A 15,890-nucleotide genomic window follows, 5' to 3' on the forward strand; every position below is an offset into this window, starting at 1 on the left:
AGTTAAGTAAGTTTAGGAACCATTTATTTGTAAAGATTAAATTAAAGATACAGTTTGGATATAGTAGCGCACTCGCCAAAAGTTAAATCTAAAAAATAAACTCCTGTCAAAAAAAAGTTACTCGTACCTTTGAAAGGAATAACAAGTTGGAAAGCCAAAATATACCTATCCTCGGAAGAATTGTCCCTAGTGGTATTAATTTCTCGAGACGTCCCTTAAAGATATCTCAACAGTTCAGAGTTATTTACTAAAAACGTAATCCCGGTTCAATCCCGCCCGGTATATAATTTTAATTTTAACTAAAATAATTGAGAAGAAACAACCGAGTTTAATTTATTCAGAATAATATAATTTAAGTAGCTACAACAGTGAATTAGACGTACTAAAACAATGCACAATTGAATTTAACCCTATTTACAGGACACGTTTATCAGTTAAATATACTACGAAGCAAATTTTAATGAAAGAGATATCTACAGAGGGTATTTGTATTTTTCTCGCTTACGACAAACTTGCCATATCTTTAACGCTCATTTTATTTCAACACTCGCCGATGATGAAGTTACCGTATAATAGCTATATTCGACATCTGGTAGTGGACGACTCGTAGACTAACTGTTGACGTTGTGACACATACCGCATGAAAAAGACCAATACCGTCCAATTTCCAAATCTCGCAAACCTAGGAAATCAATGACTGCATTAGGAATCGTAGATGTCCAAATATCCACACCAACAAAATGTATTAACAAGAAGCGAAAAACTTAACATTCACAAAGCACAGAAAGCCACTTGACTAAACGACAGCTCGTATATCAACAAATGACCGTAGACGGAATAGTTAGGGTTCTTTATAAATAAAAACAAACGAACCCAATTGATGAACTGCATTAAACATCTTAAAATTAATTACGAAGTAATGACGACCCAGTTAAACACCAGACTAACATAAGTGTAAGAGCACGATGTAAACAACACGAAATTTTCTTCATAAATAAACGATTACGCATGAAAACTAAATTACGCTAAACACACCATAGATAAAATTATACGACTGAAAAACTAAGTGAATTACAAGAACCTAACTAGGTGAACCACCCACGGGTTCTACCCTTTAACCATCTTATCTGCTGACTGCGCTAAAACAAGATTTGACCTTTAAATTTTCATACGTAAATAATTTACACTTTAAAAACTATTATTATTTTCTTCCGCTTAAGCTGAGCTTTTAATTGATCGTAACAGGTATAGGTGATAGAACACTCGCCTTGTTATGGAGAAGGGCTCGGGTTCGAATCCCTCCCGATGCGATCGCAAATTGAGACTTAGACGAATAACGTTAACAATTGGTGGAAACCCAGCCATCTGGACGTTGAGACGTTTATCGTAACCCTCAGCACTCGATCCGTCCCAAAAGTCAATAAGAAGAAGTTGGAGAGATAACACCCATACATTAAAACGCATACACAACAAACTCATCCACCATAACAATCTCAACATTCCCACACTACACATAAACATTACAATAAACAAACCTTCGAATAAAACTGTGTTGAAACCATCGCGACGGTGAGCGTTAACGAAAAAAAAACAACCGCACCCAACCCAACCGCAAATTTATCCGTCACATGGTGATTTTGCCTCCCTTTAAACTGCAATCACGGGTTATTGACTTTGCCTCGGTAACGCGTTTCGGACTTTGCCCCGGTAACTCGTTCGCAGCACACAGACACACAGACACGGTGATTGTAAAACCCCTCCGAGAGGACATGGTCCCCGCAGAAAGTTAAAACAGCAGTGTCGTTAAGCGAATCACTCGCATTAAATATTGAAAAATTAATTAAGAAATAAATTAATTTATTAAATAATTTGGGGACCCTTATATTAAATTTTGGGGGCCCCTTAAGACGACCTTTGGAGGCCCCTGGGCCATTTCACGTCAATTCACCCAATGATGTTACCATGGGTCAAGTGATTTTTGTAAAATTGTGCACACAGTTTGGTCGGTATTAGGAACGACTGATTCTGAGGTTTTAGCTAAATATTCTTAGTAGTTATTGAAATACGCCTTAACAACCATTAGCCCCGGTTTTTAATGTGGCATGTTTACGTAATTCGCCCCCCTGAATAAAAGTTGAATATCTTTATATCTAACCATTAGAAATCAATGCCAATTTAGTTACTAGGGTAAAATGCGGTACAGAACGCAGTAGTCGTGTTAATATTTTTGTAGATAGAAATGTTTATGAGTTAAAGGCGAAAAAGTTGAAAATATTGTTTTCTTCAGGGTAACGTACAAAACACTATAAGATGATGTGGAAATGTGATAAGTTAACATTTTAAAAAATACTTAGAGAGCTTACGATGGGAGCTTTCCAGTTATACCATAAAACATACACTTATTGGATTTTGACATAATTTTCCAAAAGAAATACCGATTTTTGATATATGGGTCATTCTATGTGAAATCAACACACAAAAAAAAACCTGGATATATAGATAGTGTCTAGGGATTTCAAAGTTTTATTGAATTATCTCAAACGGTTTTCAAAATACGGCTGTTTAAAATTTTCATCAAATGGCCCAAATGACATGACTGGTATATTTTCTAATCCCTATAGCGCCTGTTATAATTACGCTACAGAGTTGCTAATGGTGTCATTTTACTCACCTATGCATGCCTTTTCCAACAATATTTACCATAAACATTTTTTAAACATATTTTTCAAATTTCAAATTATTTTTTAATTTGATTTTTTAAAAAAGTGCCTCATCAAAATTAAAAAAAATTAGTGAATAGTTTGTATCTACGTTAAATTATTGACCAAATTTCAAAGTGGGAGGTTCATGGGTTCATAGTTTAACATTATTTAAAAAAAGGTTTTTAAAAATGATAGCCTTTAATATGTGTATATATATATATATATATATTCATATGTATATATATATATATATTCATATGTATATATATATATATATATATTCATATATATAAATATTATGTATACATATACGCATGTGTACCTATATAATATTTACGTATAATATGTTTACATATTTGCATATATATACGTAAATTATAATATATACATATATGATTATAATTTATACAGCATGTCCACTAATAATGACCCAGAGTAAATAATTTAAAAGCTATTTTTACGGGGTATTTGATAGCACGCGCAGGAACCATTAGATGAAACCAAACTGTCTGGAGAACCATAGGGCTAAGAGACTCAGTTCCAAATAGAAAGGTGTGCGCCCTCGTATTTTATGCCCAAGTGACTCTGAACCGATGTAAATTGCCCAAAAGGAACCCAAGAAAATAAACACCAAAAACAAGCAGGCCCGAAATAAAAATCTCTAAGAGATCACAATTAGGTGTTAATCATTTAGAAAATACTTGTGCTACGTTATCAACATTTTGAGGACAAATTAAATGCTATTAAAATTCGGTTTACCCTGAACCATGTCTTCAAGGTCATTCATAATGTATCTCGAAAACCATTAGGTTTGGAAGGTTGGTTCCGATTCGAAGTGTTCGCCATCACTTTTTAGGTCCAAATTTATTTTAACCGACCTAATCTAAGCTTAATTTAAATAAATTTTAATTGAACATTTGTATTCATGATCTTTTGGTTTTCGGTGTTAGTTTTCTTAGCTTCCTATTAACAAATTTACATGACCCCTCCGTGTACTATGCGATCTGAAAATATCAAATTCATCGGTTCAGAGTCACTTGGGCATAAAATACGAGGGCGCACACCTTTCTATTTGGAACTGAGTCTCTTAGCCCTATGGTTCTCCAGACAGTTTGGTTTCATCTAATGGTTCCTGCGCGTGCTATCAAATACCCCGTAAAAATAGCTTTTCAATTATTTACTCTGGGTCATTTTAGTGGACATGCTGTATAAATTATATATATTATATTATATGTATTTATTATACAGGGTGTCTCAATTTGCTCGATCAGGCCATTTTTCTCAAAATTTATTTATTCTAAGGTTCTGAAATTTTCAGGGTTTATTTGTTAGGTATGGAAGGCTTTGATTACTAAATTGCAGAACAATCGAACGATTTTGTGCCGTTTTGAAAAATTTATTTTTTCACCGGTAGGTGTCACGCAAAATGTTTCAATATAAAAGTTGTAGGGCATAGTCGAAAGTGTAAAAATAATTTTGGTTCGGTTGAAAAGGACCTATTTTTCACTGAGTTTGGAGGTCGGGGGGAAAAACAAGTTGTACTAGCCGGCAATAGCCTTTAACGTAAACAATCGTACATAATCACAACACACATGTACATTTATTTCAGGGAACTTATGCTTTCAGCTATGTAGTTAATAATCAGATCTGCAAAAAGTTATTGTTAAAGAAAATTATTACGTTCAACACCTAATTAGACAAAGTAGACAAAGACCGCGTCTTCCATTTCGACGTGGTTACGAGTAAGATCATCAAACAAAGATTTGTAGACCAAAAATTACGCTTATTTTTCTTTTGTTGTTTTTGAACGTGAAATATCAATTGTCCGAGTAGTATTTAAAGCGTTTACATTTCAAAGCTAAAACATTATCTCAGCTTGGCCGATTTTTGTCCAGTATGCCTCTTTACACTCGAGATCAGCGCGCTCATATGCTAGAATTATTTTACGGAGAAGGTCGTCGTAATGCTACTCTAGTAAGTCAGTTATTTAGACGAAGATTTCCCAATTGCAGACCAAGTCATACGACGGTTCTTAGAGTGGTCCGCGACTTCGACAACTGGGGTAATATCAATCCGAGGTTTCGTGGTCGTGGTCTCCAGGACATCGACATGGAAAACACCATACTTGCCTAGTTCGTCGCCTATCCTCGAGCGAGCGTCAGGACTGCCAGCTTTGACTTAGGGTTGGATCGAAACTACGTTTGGAGAACACTCAAAAGACACCATTTTCATCCTTATCGTGCGACACTTGACTAAGGACTGCATGACGGTGATAGACAGCGCCGACTCGACTTCTGCAATTGGTTTTGCCTCATGGCTGACGCACACCAGGATTTTCACGATCAACTACTGATGTCCGACGAATGTTCATTCGGAAGAGATGGGCCTTTCAACCGTCAAAACCAACATATGTGGGACTACGAGAATCCACACTGGGGATTTCCTCACAGCCACCAAGTGCAGTTTCGCTTAAATGTGTGGGCTGGTCTGTTAGGTGACCGAATTATTGGCCCATTCTTCCTGCCAAATCGTCTGAACGGTCAAAACTACTTGAAGTTCCTTCAAAATGAAATATCCAACTTGTTGGACGACATTCCTCTGGCCGAGTACAGACGCATCTGGTTCCAGCAAGATGGGGGGCCAGCTCACCAATATCGTGACGTGTTTGCATATATATCTAAACGACAAGTTTCGTGGAAGATGGATCGGAAGAACTGGTCCTGTTCGTTGGCCTGCTAGATCCCCTGATCTAACACCACTCGACTTTTTTCTTCAACGAGCGTTGAAGATTTACGACAAAGAATCATCGGAGCATGTCGTCGGGTGACTCCAGAAATGGTTCGGGGAGCATTTCGCAATATGCAACATCGTGCATATTTGTGCATTGCATCAGAAGGTGGCATTTTAGAAAACATTTTGTAGAAGTCATTAAAAAACATTTGTCACTTGGGATAATTATTATTTGTTTATTTTTCGAAATCTTATAACTGAAATGCATGTTACCTACAATTCGTTAAAGGCTATTGCCTGCTAGTACAACTTGTTTTTCCCCCGACCTCCAAACTCAGTGAAAAATAGGTCTTTTTCAACCGAACCCAAATTATTTTTACAATTTCGACTATGCCCTACAACTTTTCTATTGAAACATTTTGCGTGACACCTACCGGTGAAAAAATAAATTTTCCAAAACGGCCCAAAATCGTTTGATTTTTCTGAAATTTAGTAACCAAAGCCTTCCATACCTATCCAATAAACCCTGAAAATTTCAGAGCCCTAGCATAAATACATTTTGAGAAACATGGCCTGATCGAGCAAATTGAGACACCCTGTATATGAATATATGTATTTATTATAAATGAATATATGTATTTATTATAAATGAATATATGTATTTATTATAAATGAATATATGTATTTATTATATATGAATATATATATATTTTTACAAACCTTTTTTAAATAATGTTTGACTATGGACCCATGAACCTCCCCTCCCACTACGGCCAATCATTTAACGTAGATACAAACTATTCACTGTATTTTTTTAATTTTGATGACGCACTTTTAAAAAAAAATCAAATTCAAAAAATAATTTGAAATTTGAAATTTTTTTAAATGTATATGGTGTATATCGTTGGAAAGGGCATACATAGCTGAGTAAAATGACACCATTAGCAACTCTTTAGCTTAATTATAACAGCTGCTATGGGGATTATTAAATATACCAGTCATGTCATTTTTGCCATTTTATGAAATTTTGAACAGCCGTAATTTGAAAACCGTTTGATATTATTCAATATAGCCTGGCATTTTCCTTGATATCTCTAGACACTATCTATATCCAAAATTTCATTAAAATCCGAGATGGTCAGGTTTTTTTGTGTGTTGATTTCACATAGAATGACCCAAATATCAAAAATCGGTATTTATTTTGGAAAATTATGTCAAAATCCAATAAGTGTATGTTTTATGGTATAACTGGAAAGCTCCCCTCGTAAGCTCTCTAAGTATTTTTTAAAATGTTAACTTATCACATTTCCACATCATCTTATAGTGTTTTGTACGTTACCCCTGAAGAAAACAATATTTTCAACTTTTTCGCCTTAACTCATAAACATTTCTATCTACAAAAATATTAACACGACTACTGCATTCTGTACCCGAATTTACCCTAGAAACTAAATTCGCATTGATTTCTAATGGTTAGATAGAAAGATATTCAACTTTTATTCAAGGGGGGTGAATTACGTAAACGCGCCACATGAAAAACCGGGGCTAATGGTTGTAAGGGCGTATTTCAATAACTACTAAGAATTGTTAGCTTAAAACACAGACTTAGTCGTTCGTAATACTGACCAAACAGTGTTAAAAATTAAAAAAAAATCGCTTGACCCATGGCAACATCATTGGGTGAATTGACGTGGACAGGCCTACCCCGGCCTGTTGCTGGCGCCGCTACTGTTTTGGTCCCGTTAAAATGTCTTTGACACGCGTTTTGGAAAATTCTCGTTATTCTACGAGACAAGGCCTCTTTCTCGTTATTTGTCGATTCGTTTTCGTCTCTAAACTGTTGTGGTTCCGGAGGTGTTAGCTAAGCTGATTAGTATTACTGTTACTATTATAACCTCATTCAAACATTTTAATTTTTTGGGTACACTTCAATTCACTTTAAATATTGCTAAATCTGATAATATTTAATATAAATGTTTTAAATATATTTAAAGAAGTAACTAACATTAAAAGAGCAAAAAGAAACATTACTATAATTAAATTTCTTATAGAATTTTATTTCATTAAACGATATTTAATTTTGTTTATTATTACGTGTAAATTACACTCTAATCTAATTTTTATTTATTTATATTTTTAGGGGCATATAGAGAATGTTATAACATTTTTATTATTTATTGCTGAATTTTCTTCAGTAGCGTTGCTATTTTTTCTGTCTTCATTGTTAGATGCAAAACCTAAATACGAAAAAGCGCCAAACACAGACTTTCTTCCTGATAAGGTAGATATAATTATCTTCTTAATAGATTTATGTTGTGTTGTTTTCCATTTACCAATTCCGGCCATCGTTTTACTACAAATACGTTTTAAAATTGTGGCGTTTCTCTTATTAAAAATCTCTACGAGCTGTCTTTCGGACTTTGTGGGCTTAATTATGTAAGCGTTGACAGAAGCCCCATTGAACATTTAATGTTAAGTTCTGGTTATAAAATAAACATCTCTTGTCCCATTTATATGAATATAATATTATTTAATTTTTGTTATCAAGCTTAGTTCGTGTTAAAAATATAAAGGTATGTATTTATTTACGGTACGGGGGTATATAAATCTTAAGAGCGTGTCCCACCCAAGTGCGAATAGGTCCCTTTTTCCATTCCTGAGTAAGTTTTATTTTTGAGTTGAACATAATGTATAAAACAAGCCGTCCGATGTAGGCCAAGCCTCGAGAGTCCAAAATCGCAACATAGAATCCACTTAAGGCGGTCGCACACTATACTATTTTTCGTATCATTAACAGTTGCCGGTACCAAATCGGGCACTGCTATCTGCGTCTAAAATCGCTAACTATCAAGACAGAGAGTGAAGCCGACACCGGGGACCGACTTGGTTCTCGGTACCGACTTCAACTAACCGGAGCTGTTGGTCGCTGCTCTCGGCAACGGGCTCTGACGTCACAGCATTCTTCTTTTATCTAGCCAATAGGAGTTGAGTTTTTTCTAGTAAATACTACACCACGTGTGAAACCACGCCGATGATTACTAATATAAAATACAATATAATAAAACAAATTAAAGGAAAATTAAATAAAATTATAATTAAATAAATAAAGAATAATAAAATATAATAAAAATGTAATTAAATAAAGTAAAGGAGAATAAAATAAAATTATCTTATAATATAATATAATATAATATAGTATATTATATTATAAGATATTATATAATAATAAATATATAAAAAATTCAATAGAAGATAACAGTGGCGTAACGAAAATTTCGTTACGGGGTGGTGGGCATACTATGTATACAATTTAAAAAGGGGAATGAAGAAGAGGCTAATACTATACCACAGTCAACGTTAAACCCACGGAAACATGCTTGTCTACGCCACTGTTATTGATTTCATAACTTATAACCACGGGAAACCCAAAATTTGGAAATTGAATTAGCACCTAATAAAACGAAATGGATATAAACAATTCCGTTTGTTAACTTTACGGTTGAAAAATGAAGATAATAAAAAAAAACGAAAAATCAAAACAAACCGATGCGCACGGGATCTCATAGTTTCTTGTTTTGGTGTCAGTGCTTCTTCCCAATGCGTGACAAAGAATAATATCGCCGGGAGCGGTGCCAATTTGATTTTGACGCAGTTGTTGCAAACATTTAAAATCAAATTTAAAATTTGATGCCAGCGTCAACTTCCACTTTTAATTTTAATAGTGTGCGACTGACTTTAGAGTTTCTATCCATATAAAGGGCAAAGCAATTTGATAAATTTCGAATACGCATAAGTTTCCGTAAGGAACGCATTCTATTCAATTGGATAAACTGATGCTTCAAGCAAACCTTCGTGATTGAACTGTTTTAGGTTTGTGTGTGGTGTTTTGTTTCTATTTATTAATGATTTACATTAAGCATGGTCATAAAAATGTTGTATTGTTTCTGTTTATAAATTTAACACGGTCATAAAAATGATACGTTTATTTGAAACAGACTGAATCTCCCGAAGAGCACGCTTCATTCATTTCACAGTTGTCTTTTTCATGGATGAGCAAGTAGGTGTACCGTTTTTGATTTAGCAGAAACCTAGTAGGATTTTTTGTACCAACAGCTGTCTTAAAACTTCGGTTAGGAGCTTAAGATGAGCACTGGCAGTGGTAATTTAAATATAGCTCTATACATTCCGAATATCAAGAAAAGCCTGATAAAAGTTGTTTAACGCTTATACATCATGCTAAATTTTAAAATCATCGCTAGTGTTGGACTCCAAATTGCTCTATAAAATGGCTTATCTTTAGGTAGAAATTAAAATTAATAAACAAATTGGATGTCTTAACTTGGTAATGATTAAATTAAAGAAGCAAGTACCAAAAGTTTCCATGAAACCCTACCATAAAATAATCAATTTAATACAGCAAAGTTCATGAAAAACGTTTTTATCGCACATCAATAAAAAATTTCTATTTTGATATAAAAAAGAGGTATTGCCTTTTGGGAAACCCTTTATCAGTTAATTATTGTTTTCCATTTAGGTTAATAAATATCGGATATAGAAGAGAAATTAAAAGCTCCGATATACCCAAATTGCAACGAAATCTTAATGTTAAGAAGACAAATTTTCAACTGGAGAAATATATGTCCAATCATTCGCTAAGTTCCAAAGGAACAAAAAAGTAAGAGCAGCTAATGTCATTTTCTAATTTTTTTTGCAGAAAAGTATTTCTTGTTTATGCTATATATTTGTGCACATCTGAGATTAATACTTTTTGGACGATTACGACTGAACTATTCATCGCATTGGCGTAACGGTTTGCAATGATAATAGAAGTTTCAATAAGATTAACAAAAATCTAGTTTACGACATAATTAAATTAAATTTTTCATGTTTAATCATGAAGCAGAAGTTTACAATGTTACAATTCCTTGTGGATATAGAATCTAGACAATTTTAATCCAAAGATACTGCAGAGTGATCTTGTTTGTTACTAATGTTCCGACACAAAATCTAAATAACCCGCTGTTTTCCATTAATTTTATTTTATTTGAAAAATAATTAAATTATTTGAGACAGTTGTCCCTAAAAACGTCATGCGGTTGTTGTTATGGCCGCAAAAGGTTTTGAAATTTTAATAAACTGATGTGTTCGACAAATGTTTTGTTCGCATACTGTAATTACCCGCATTTTCTCTAGCAGATATTTTCTTAGAACTATCTACTACAGACTGAAAGTGAACAAAGGCGGTCTCGCGTGTTGCTTGCAATGAAATTTCTCTGTACCTGGCAGGTTAAGCGTTTACATCAAGCATTTTTACAAACGCACTTTTCTAGAATACGTTTGTCTCGCATAGAGGATACTGATACTTGTTTAAACTTGTTTGACGGAAGTTGTTGAAAAATTCAAAAAAAATTAGGAAATCAGCAATCATGCAATTTTAAGGTCGTACAATACATGAATTTATTTTATATTAAGCCTTGAAACTAAACAGTTATAACAGCATCTAAAAATAAACCTTAGATATACTTAACTTAGCTTAACACAGTTTTATACGATTAACTCATCCTTTTGAAATTACAAATAAAATGAAAATAAAAATTGAAATTAGTATAACATCCCCCATGCCTTTTTCTGGGTATATGTCTCGTCCGATCTTCTCGTTGTTGCAATGAGATTATTTTGTCACTCCAGAAGAAAATAGGGGAAGAGGAGCACTAGCGTCAAATAGCGAGGCGCCATTAAACGAATTTTTCGCGCCATTTTACTACCCCCGGGGGTTGGCAGACATTCGGGATTTGAACGCGCATTAATACACGATTGCCGTTTCGTCTGCTAGGAGGTTAAAGCACTGGCAGTGGCAGAAAAAAAGAGTAAGTAGTATCATTTTCCTTATTAGATTTATATCTTCTAATAATTAATTTGGTATTTGGGTCATTCCATGACAAAACGCCTGACGCTGAACACCCGACCCCTTTCGATTTCGCCCAAAATTTGCTTATATGGTTTATTGGGCTACAAAAACAATTTTTAAAGTTTTATAAAGATCGGTAGAGCCGTTTACGAGATACAGCATACGCGTTTTTTCAAAAGTACACCTTGACCCCCTAAATATTTTATCCTATATCTTATTAAGTAATTATCGCAAAATCACAAATAATATCTCATTTTGAAGAGAATGCGTACTCTAATATGAATATTTAATCAAGGTTGTTATGTGACGTAACGTTCATTAAAATCTGGGCCTTTACATAATTTCACCTTTGACCTCGCCCACACACCTCAATCGTAGATCAACGTTTTTAGCATTTTAAAAATCTGCGCTATCAAATACATATTAATCACTCAAAATCCCAAAGTAATATTTGTAGTTTTCGAGATATTAATTTTTGAAATTCACCCCACCACACACAAAATTAAATATCAAAACCATTTATGCTTACAGTTTACACACGAATCAATTTTAGCTCGATTTTTAGGTTACACGAAACAGCTGGCACTTCTTTATACTTTGAAAAGGCTTTGGTAATTTTATTTTTATTGTCTTATTTTAATTGATAACCTTTTGATAACCTCTGAAATACCTGACGGCGAAAAGGTTTATAATACTGCACCGAACGACTCCGGCTCAAAGTAATATTTCTAGTTTTCGTGATATTAATTATTGAAATTTAACCCTCCAATTAACGAAAATTCTATTTTTTATACTTGAAACTAGTTGACCTACGTAATAAATTAATATTATTATGATTCTAGTAATTTAGAGTTTAGAATATCAAAAACTCTACTTCTTACATTACGATTAGGTATTTATATATTTGTTTTGGTTTTTCATGTTATCTACAGATGATGCAACTAAATTGCTTGTCCAGGATAGTATAGTCTGGGCGTTCAATATTAAATTAGCATATATTACTTCAAGACATCAGACTTTGAAATAGTGATATTTTTAACGGGAGCCCGTAGATTCCCCGACTAACTTATTTTTTTTTATTGAGGACCACTGGCCCAGGAAGAGGGAAGGTAAAATAGGGGGAAAATTACTCAGTAACGCTAGATTTAGCTCTCGTCTAAGGTAGGAAACCACCGTTATTATTTTCCACAAATTTCCGTTAAATGTTTCAAAAAGATTTATTAAATAATTTTGGCAACCAAGGTTCGAATGATTTACTTTAAGGGCTCTAGAACTTCAGCTATTTCCAAGTCTACTACAAATCACAAGGAAACCCGACAGAGTAGCTAGGAACAAGAAAACTCGTAACCCTGGAATAAAAACGGGCATTCCCCCATTACGGCAACAGAATACCAGCCAGAATCGTGGACATAAGTGCTTAGCGACCCATTTTATCTAAATTTTTTTTAAAACTCGTCTGTTAATTTTCGAATATCAAGAGCTGACTGCGATTACATTTAATAATATAAATTTTTTGTGTGAAACGTCTGTTCGATTTCAACTCATTCCATTGCAGACTCCATTTCACGTAAATGTCCGACCACTCAAATGTTTGAACGGATACACGGTCTTTATTTACTACCGCTAATTGCGCCATCTACTCTGAAACATAACTTTCTAAAAAGCAACTTGAAAAATAAAAGACAATTATAATGATGTGTTAAATTAAAGAATGTGTATCACAACAAATGTAAGGATTTGTCACGTTATACGAAGAACCGATAGACGTACTAAAACACGCAATTATAGCTTTAGGCCGTCGCGTCGTGGAGCCTCCTAATCTATATTTCAAAATGAGCTCCGCCTTTTTCTTTGTCTCCTTTCGTAACTCCTTCCGCGCCATCTACTTTGCCAGAATATTAAAAGTTCTGGCAAAAATAAAAGGTCGCTTATTAAGGAACAAAGCATGAGCCTTCTTACAGAACTAACTTCGTAATCAGTTTTAATAGCAATACAATTAACAATAGTGGTAGAAGCTAGACTATAGCTTCGCCTCCTAAAAATTATAGATTAGGAGTCGATTTAGGAAAATCCCCATTCCTTTGTTCTTAGTATGTCTATGGGTTCTTCATTATACTGATTCAATTGATTTAGAATAATTTCACAATGTAAAATTTTTCGATTTCAAAGAGTAACTCCGTATCTTAATTAGTTAGTTTATTCTATATACACGAAATTGCCAGTCTCATTTAAAAACCAATATCTTTTAAAAAATGCGTTGGAGCCGGCTCCTGAAGCCGGTTTATACACCTTGGAGCCGAAGCCGTAGCTCCAAATACGTCTCCGAAATATCTTGGAGCTGGAACCGAATTGGGCAAAACCGGAGACGTGCGGCGCACTATTATAAACCTTTTGCCACCCCCCCCCCCTGGTATTTCTGACAAATACACATGGGCCAGAAGGATCGATAGCTGTTGGGTATCAAGTTAAAATGTTCTTTGTGCAATTGAAATTTTTGTTGGTTTACCAAATTCAAAAGGTTATCAATTAAAATAAGATAATAAAAATAAAAATACCAAAGCCTTTTCAAAGTATAAAGAAGTGCCAGCTGTTTCGTGTAACCTAAAAATCGAGCCAAAATTGATTCGTGTGTAAACTGTAAGCATAAATGGCTTTGGTATTTAATTTTGTGTGTGGTGGGGTGAATTTCAAAAATTAATATCTCGAAAACTACAAATATTACTTTGGGATTTTGAGTGATTAATATGTATTTGATAGAGCAGATTTTTAAAATGCTAAAAACGTTGATCAACGATTGAGGTCAAAGGTCCAATTATTTAAAGGCCCAGATTTTAATGAAAGTTACGTCACATAACAACCTTGATTAAATATTCATATTAGAGTACGCATTCTCTTCAAAATGATATATTAAATGTAATTTGGCGATAATTACTTAATAAGATATAGGAGAAAACATTTAGGGGGTCAAGGTGTACTTTTGAAAAAACGCGTATGCTGTGGCCGCGTTCAGTGACTGCAAACGGTTTAACGGTTGAATGTGCATTCGCTACTGAACGACTTTTTTCACTTCCGGGATTGACGTCACGTTTGCAATTGAATAGCAATCGAAATAAGCGGCTGGAAGAGCAGCTTATTTTGTTGATAAACCTAATCGTGACGTTGCAGGCATGGCGACTTCTAATCTGCCTAGTAGTTTTAAACAAATTGATTTGTCAGATAATGAAGGAAATATTTATGACGATTATGACAGAATACGAATTGGTAAGTGTTGTTTCATTATTTTTTCAGCTATTAAGTTACCAAATTTATTCAAAATACTGAAATTAGCATAAGCCTCGGTCAAAATAACTTATTTGAGCTTTTAAGATGTAGAAAAAAATAGCAGACGACTCAACCTAAAATTCATTCAATTTGCCTGGAGCCGTTCAGTAGAATAGTACGTCACGTTAGCAATCGCAACTCAACGGTTGATAAACTGTTTACTCTCCGATTTCGGTTACTGAACGCAGCCTGTATCTCGTAAACGGCTCTACCGATCTCTATGAAACTTTTAAAATCGTTTTCTTAGGCCCAAAACACTCTATACGCAAATTGTGGTCGAAATCGAAAGGGCTCAGGTGTTAAAAAAAAACTAGGCGTTTTGTCATGGAATGACCCATTTCTAGGTTAAAAATTGACTTGTCAGACGTTTTGAACCATGAAAGGGAAGAGTTGAAGGCAATACAGTTATATCCAACAAGGGGTGAATTGTTGCAAAGGCTTGAAGAAACTGGAAATATAAAATTTGTGTTTAAAAGCATGACTATGAAATTCAACTCATTAAAAGAAAGTGAAAAATCTAGTGAAACAGATAAGAAGGTAGGAGGCTATGGATGTTTTCTAAATACCTGGCAAAACTGGATTACAAGTATTGCAGCGAAAGCGATGGAAGTACAAATTGAAGTTGCAGGCTTTTTTGCAGCATCACCAGACGTAGATTTGATAGCTGCTATAATTAAAAAAATATTTAAATTCAAAGTCTGATGGTTTAATAGAGGATATCGTTGTCTTAGGACATTTCATATTAGATTGTCATAATAAGCGTGAAATAGAGTTGCCAAAAGCTTGTTATGAATCGCAACAGTACCCTGCGTATTGTTTAGGAGGTGGTTCATTAGGGGAAATTATTAATGTGAATCGGCGTAGATTTACGAATAAAAATTTATCCTTGACCCAAAGGAACGAATCCAACTCTCTTCTACAAATTAGTCTTTCACTGAGAGATACCGAAAAGAACGTGAAATCTATCCCAGAAGCTTTAAAAAACGTGATACAGCAGGCCATCACTTCCTTCATGAGAAGCTATTTCCCTACGTGAGGAATGTTTATGTTTGTGTTGGTCTATCTTACCAGAGATTCGAAAAAACAGATTAAGTTAATGTGATAAAAAAAATATGGCCCTTTTACTCCCAGATGAATATTTGAAGAAACAATTTTACACTGCATTGCAGATAATACCACAATTCTCAAGTCAGAATTTTGAAAAAGAGTTAGTTGAAAAATTCCGCTCT

General features: G+C 34.2%; 1 protein-coding gene across 1 annotated transcript in view; it reads left to right on the top strand.

The window, feature by feature from the left end:
* The window catches only part of LOC149962216 (ATP-binding cassette sub-family C member 3-like), a 46,347-nt gene extending 30,984 nt beyond the window's left edge, over window positions 1-15,363 (top strand). The window contains exons 5-8 of the mRNA XM_090164434.1: window positions 7,573-7,713; window positions 9,428-9,489; window positions 9,967-10,107; window positions 15,006-15,363. Coding sequence (XP_090020560.1) covers window positions 7,573-7,713; window positions 9,428-9,489; window positions 9,967-10,107; window positions 15,006-15,363 — 702 coding nt within the window. The remainder of the gene's footprint in view (window positions 1-7,572; window positions 7,714-9,427; window positions 9,490-9,966; window positions 10,108-15,005) is intronic.
* The last annotated feature ends 527 nt before the right edge of the window (window positions 15,364-15,890 follow it).

The sequence above is a fragment of the Leiobunum rupestre genome, chromosome 1, assembly GCF_980474605.1.
Source record: "Leiobunum rupestre chromosome 1, qqLeiRupe1.1.hap1, whole genome shotgun sequence".
Lineage (NCBI taxonomy): Eukaryota > Metazoa > Arthropoda > Arachnida > Opiliones > Sclerosomatidae > Leiobunum > Leiobunum rupestre.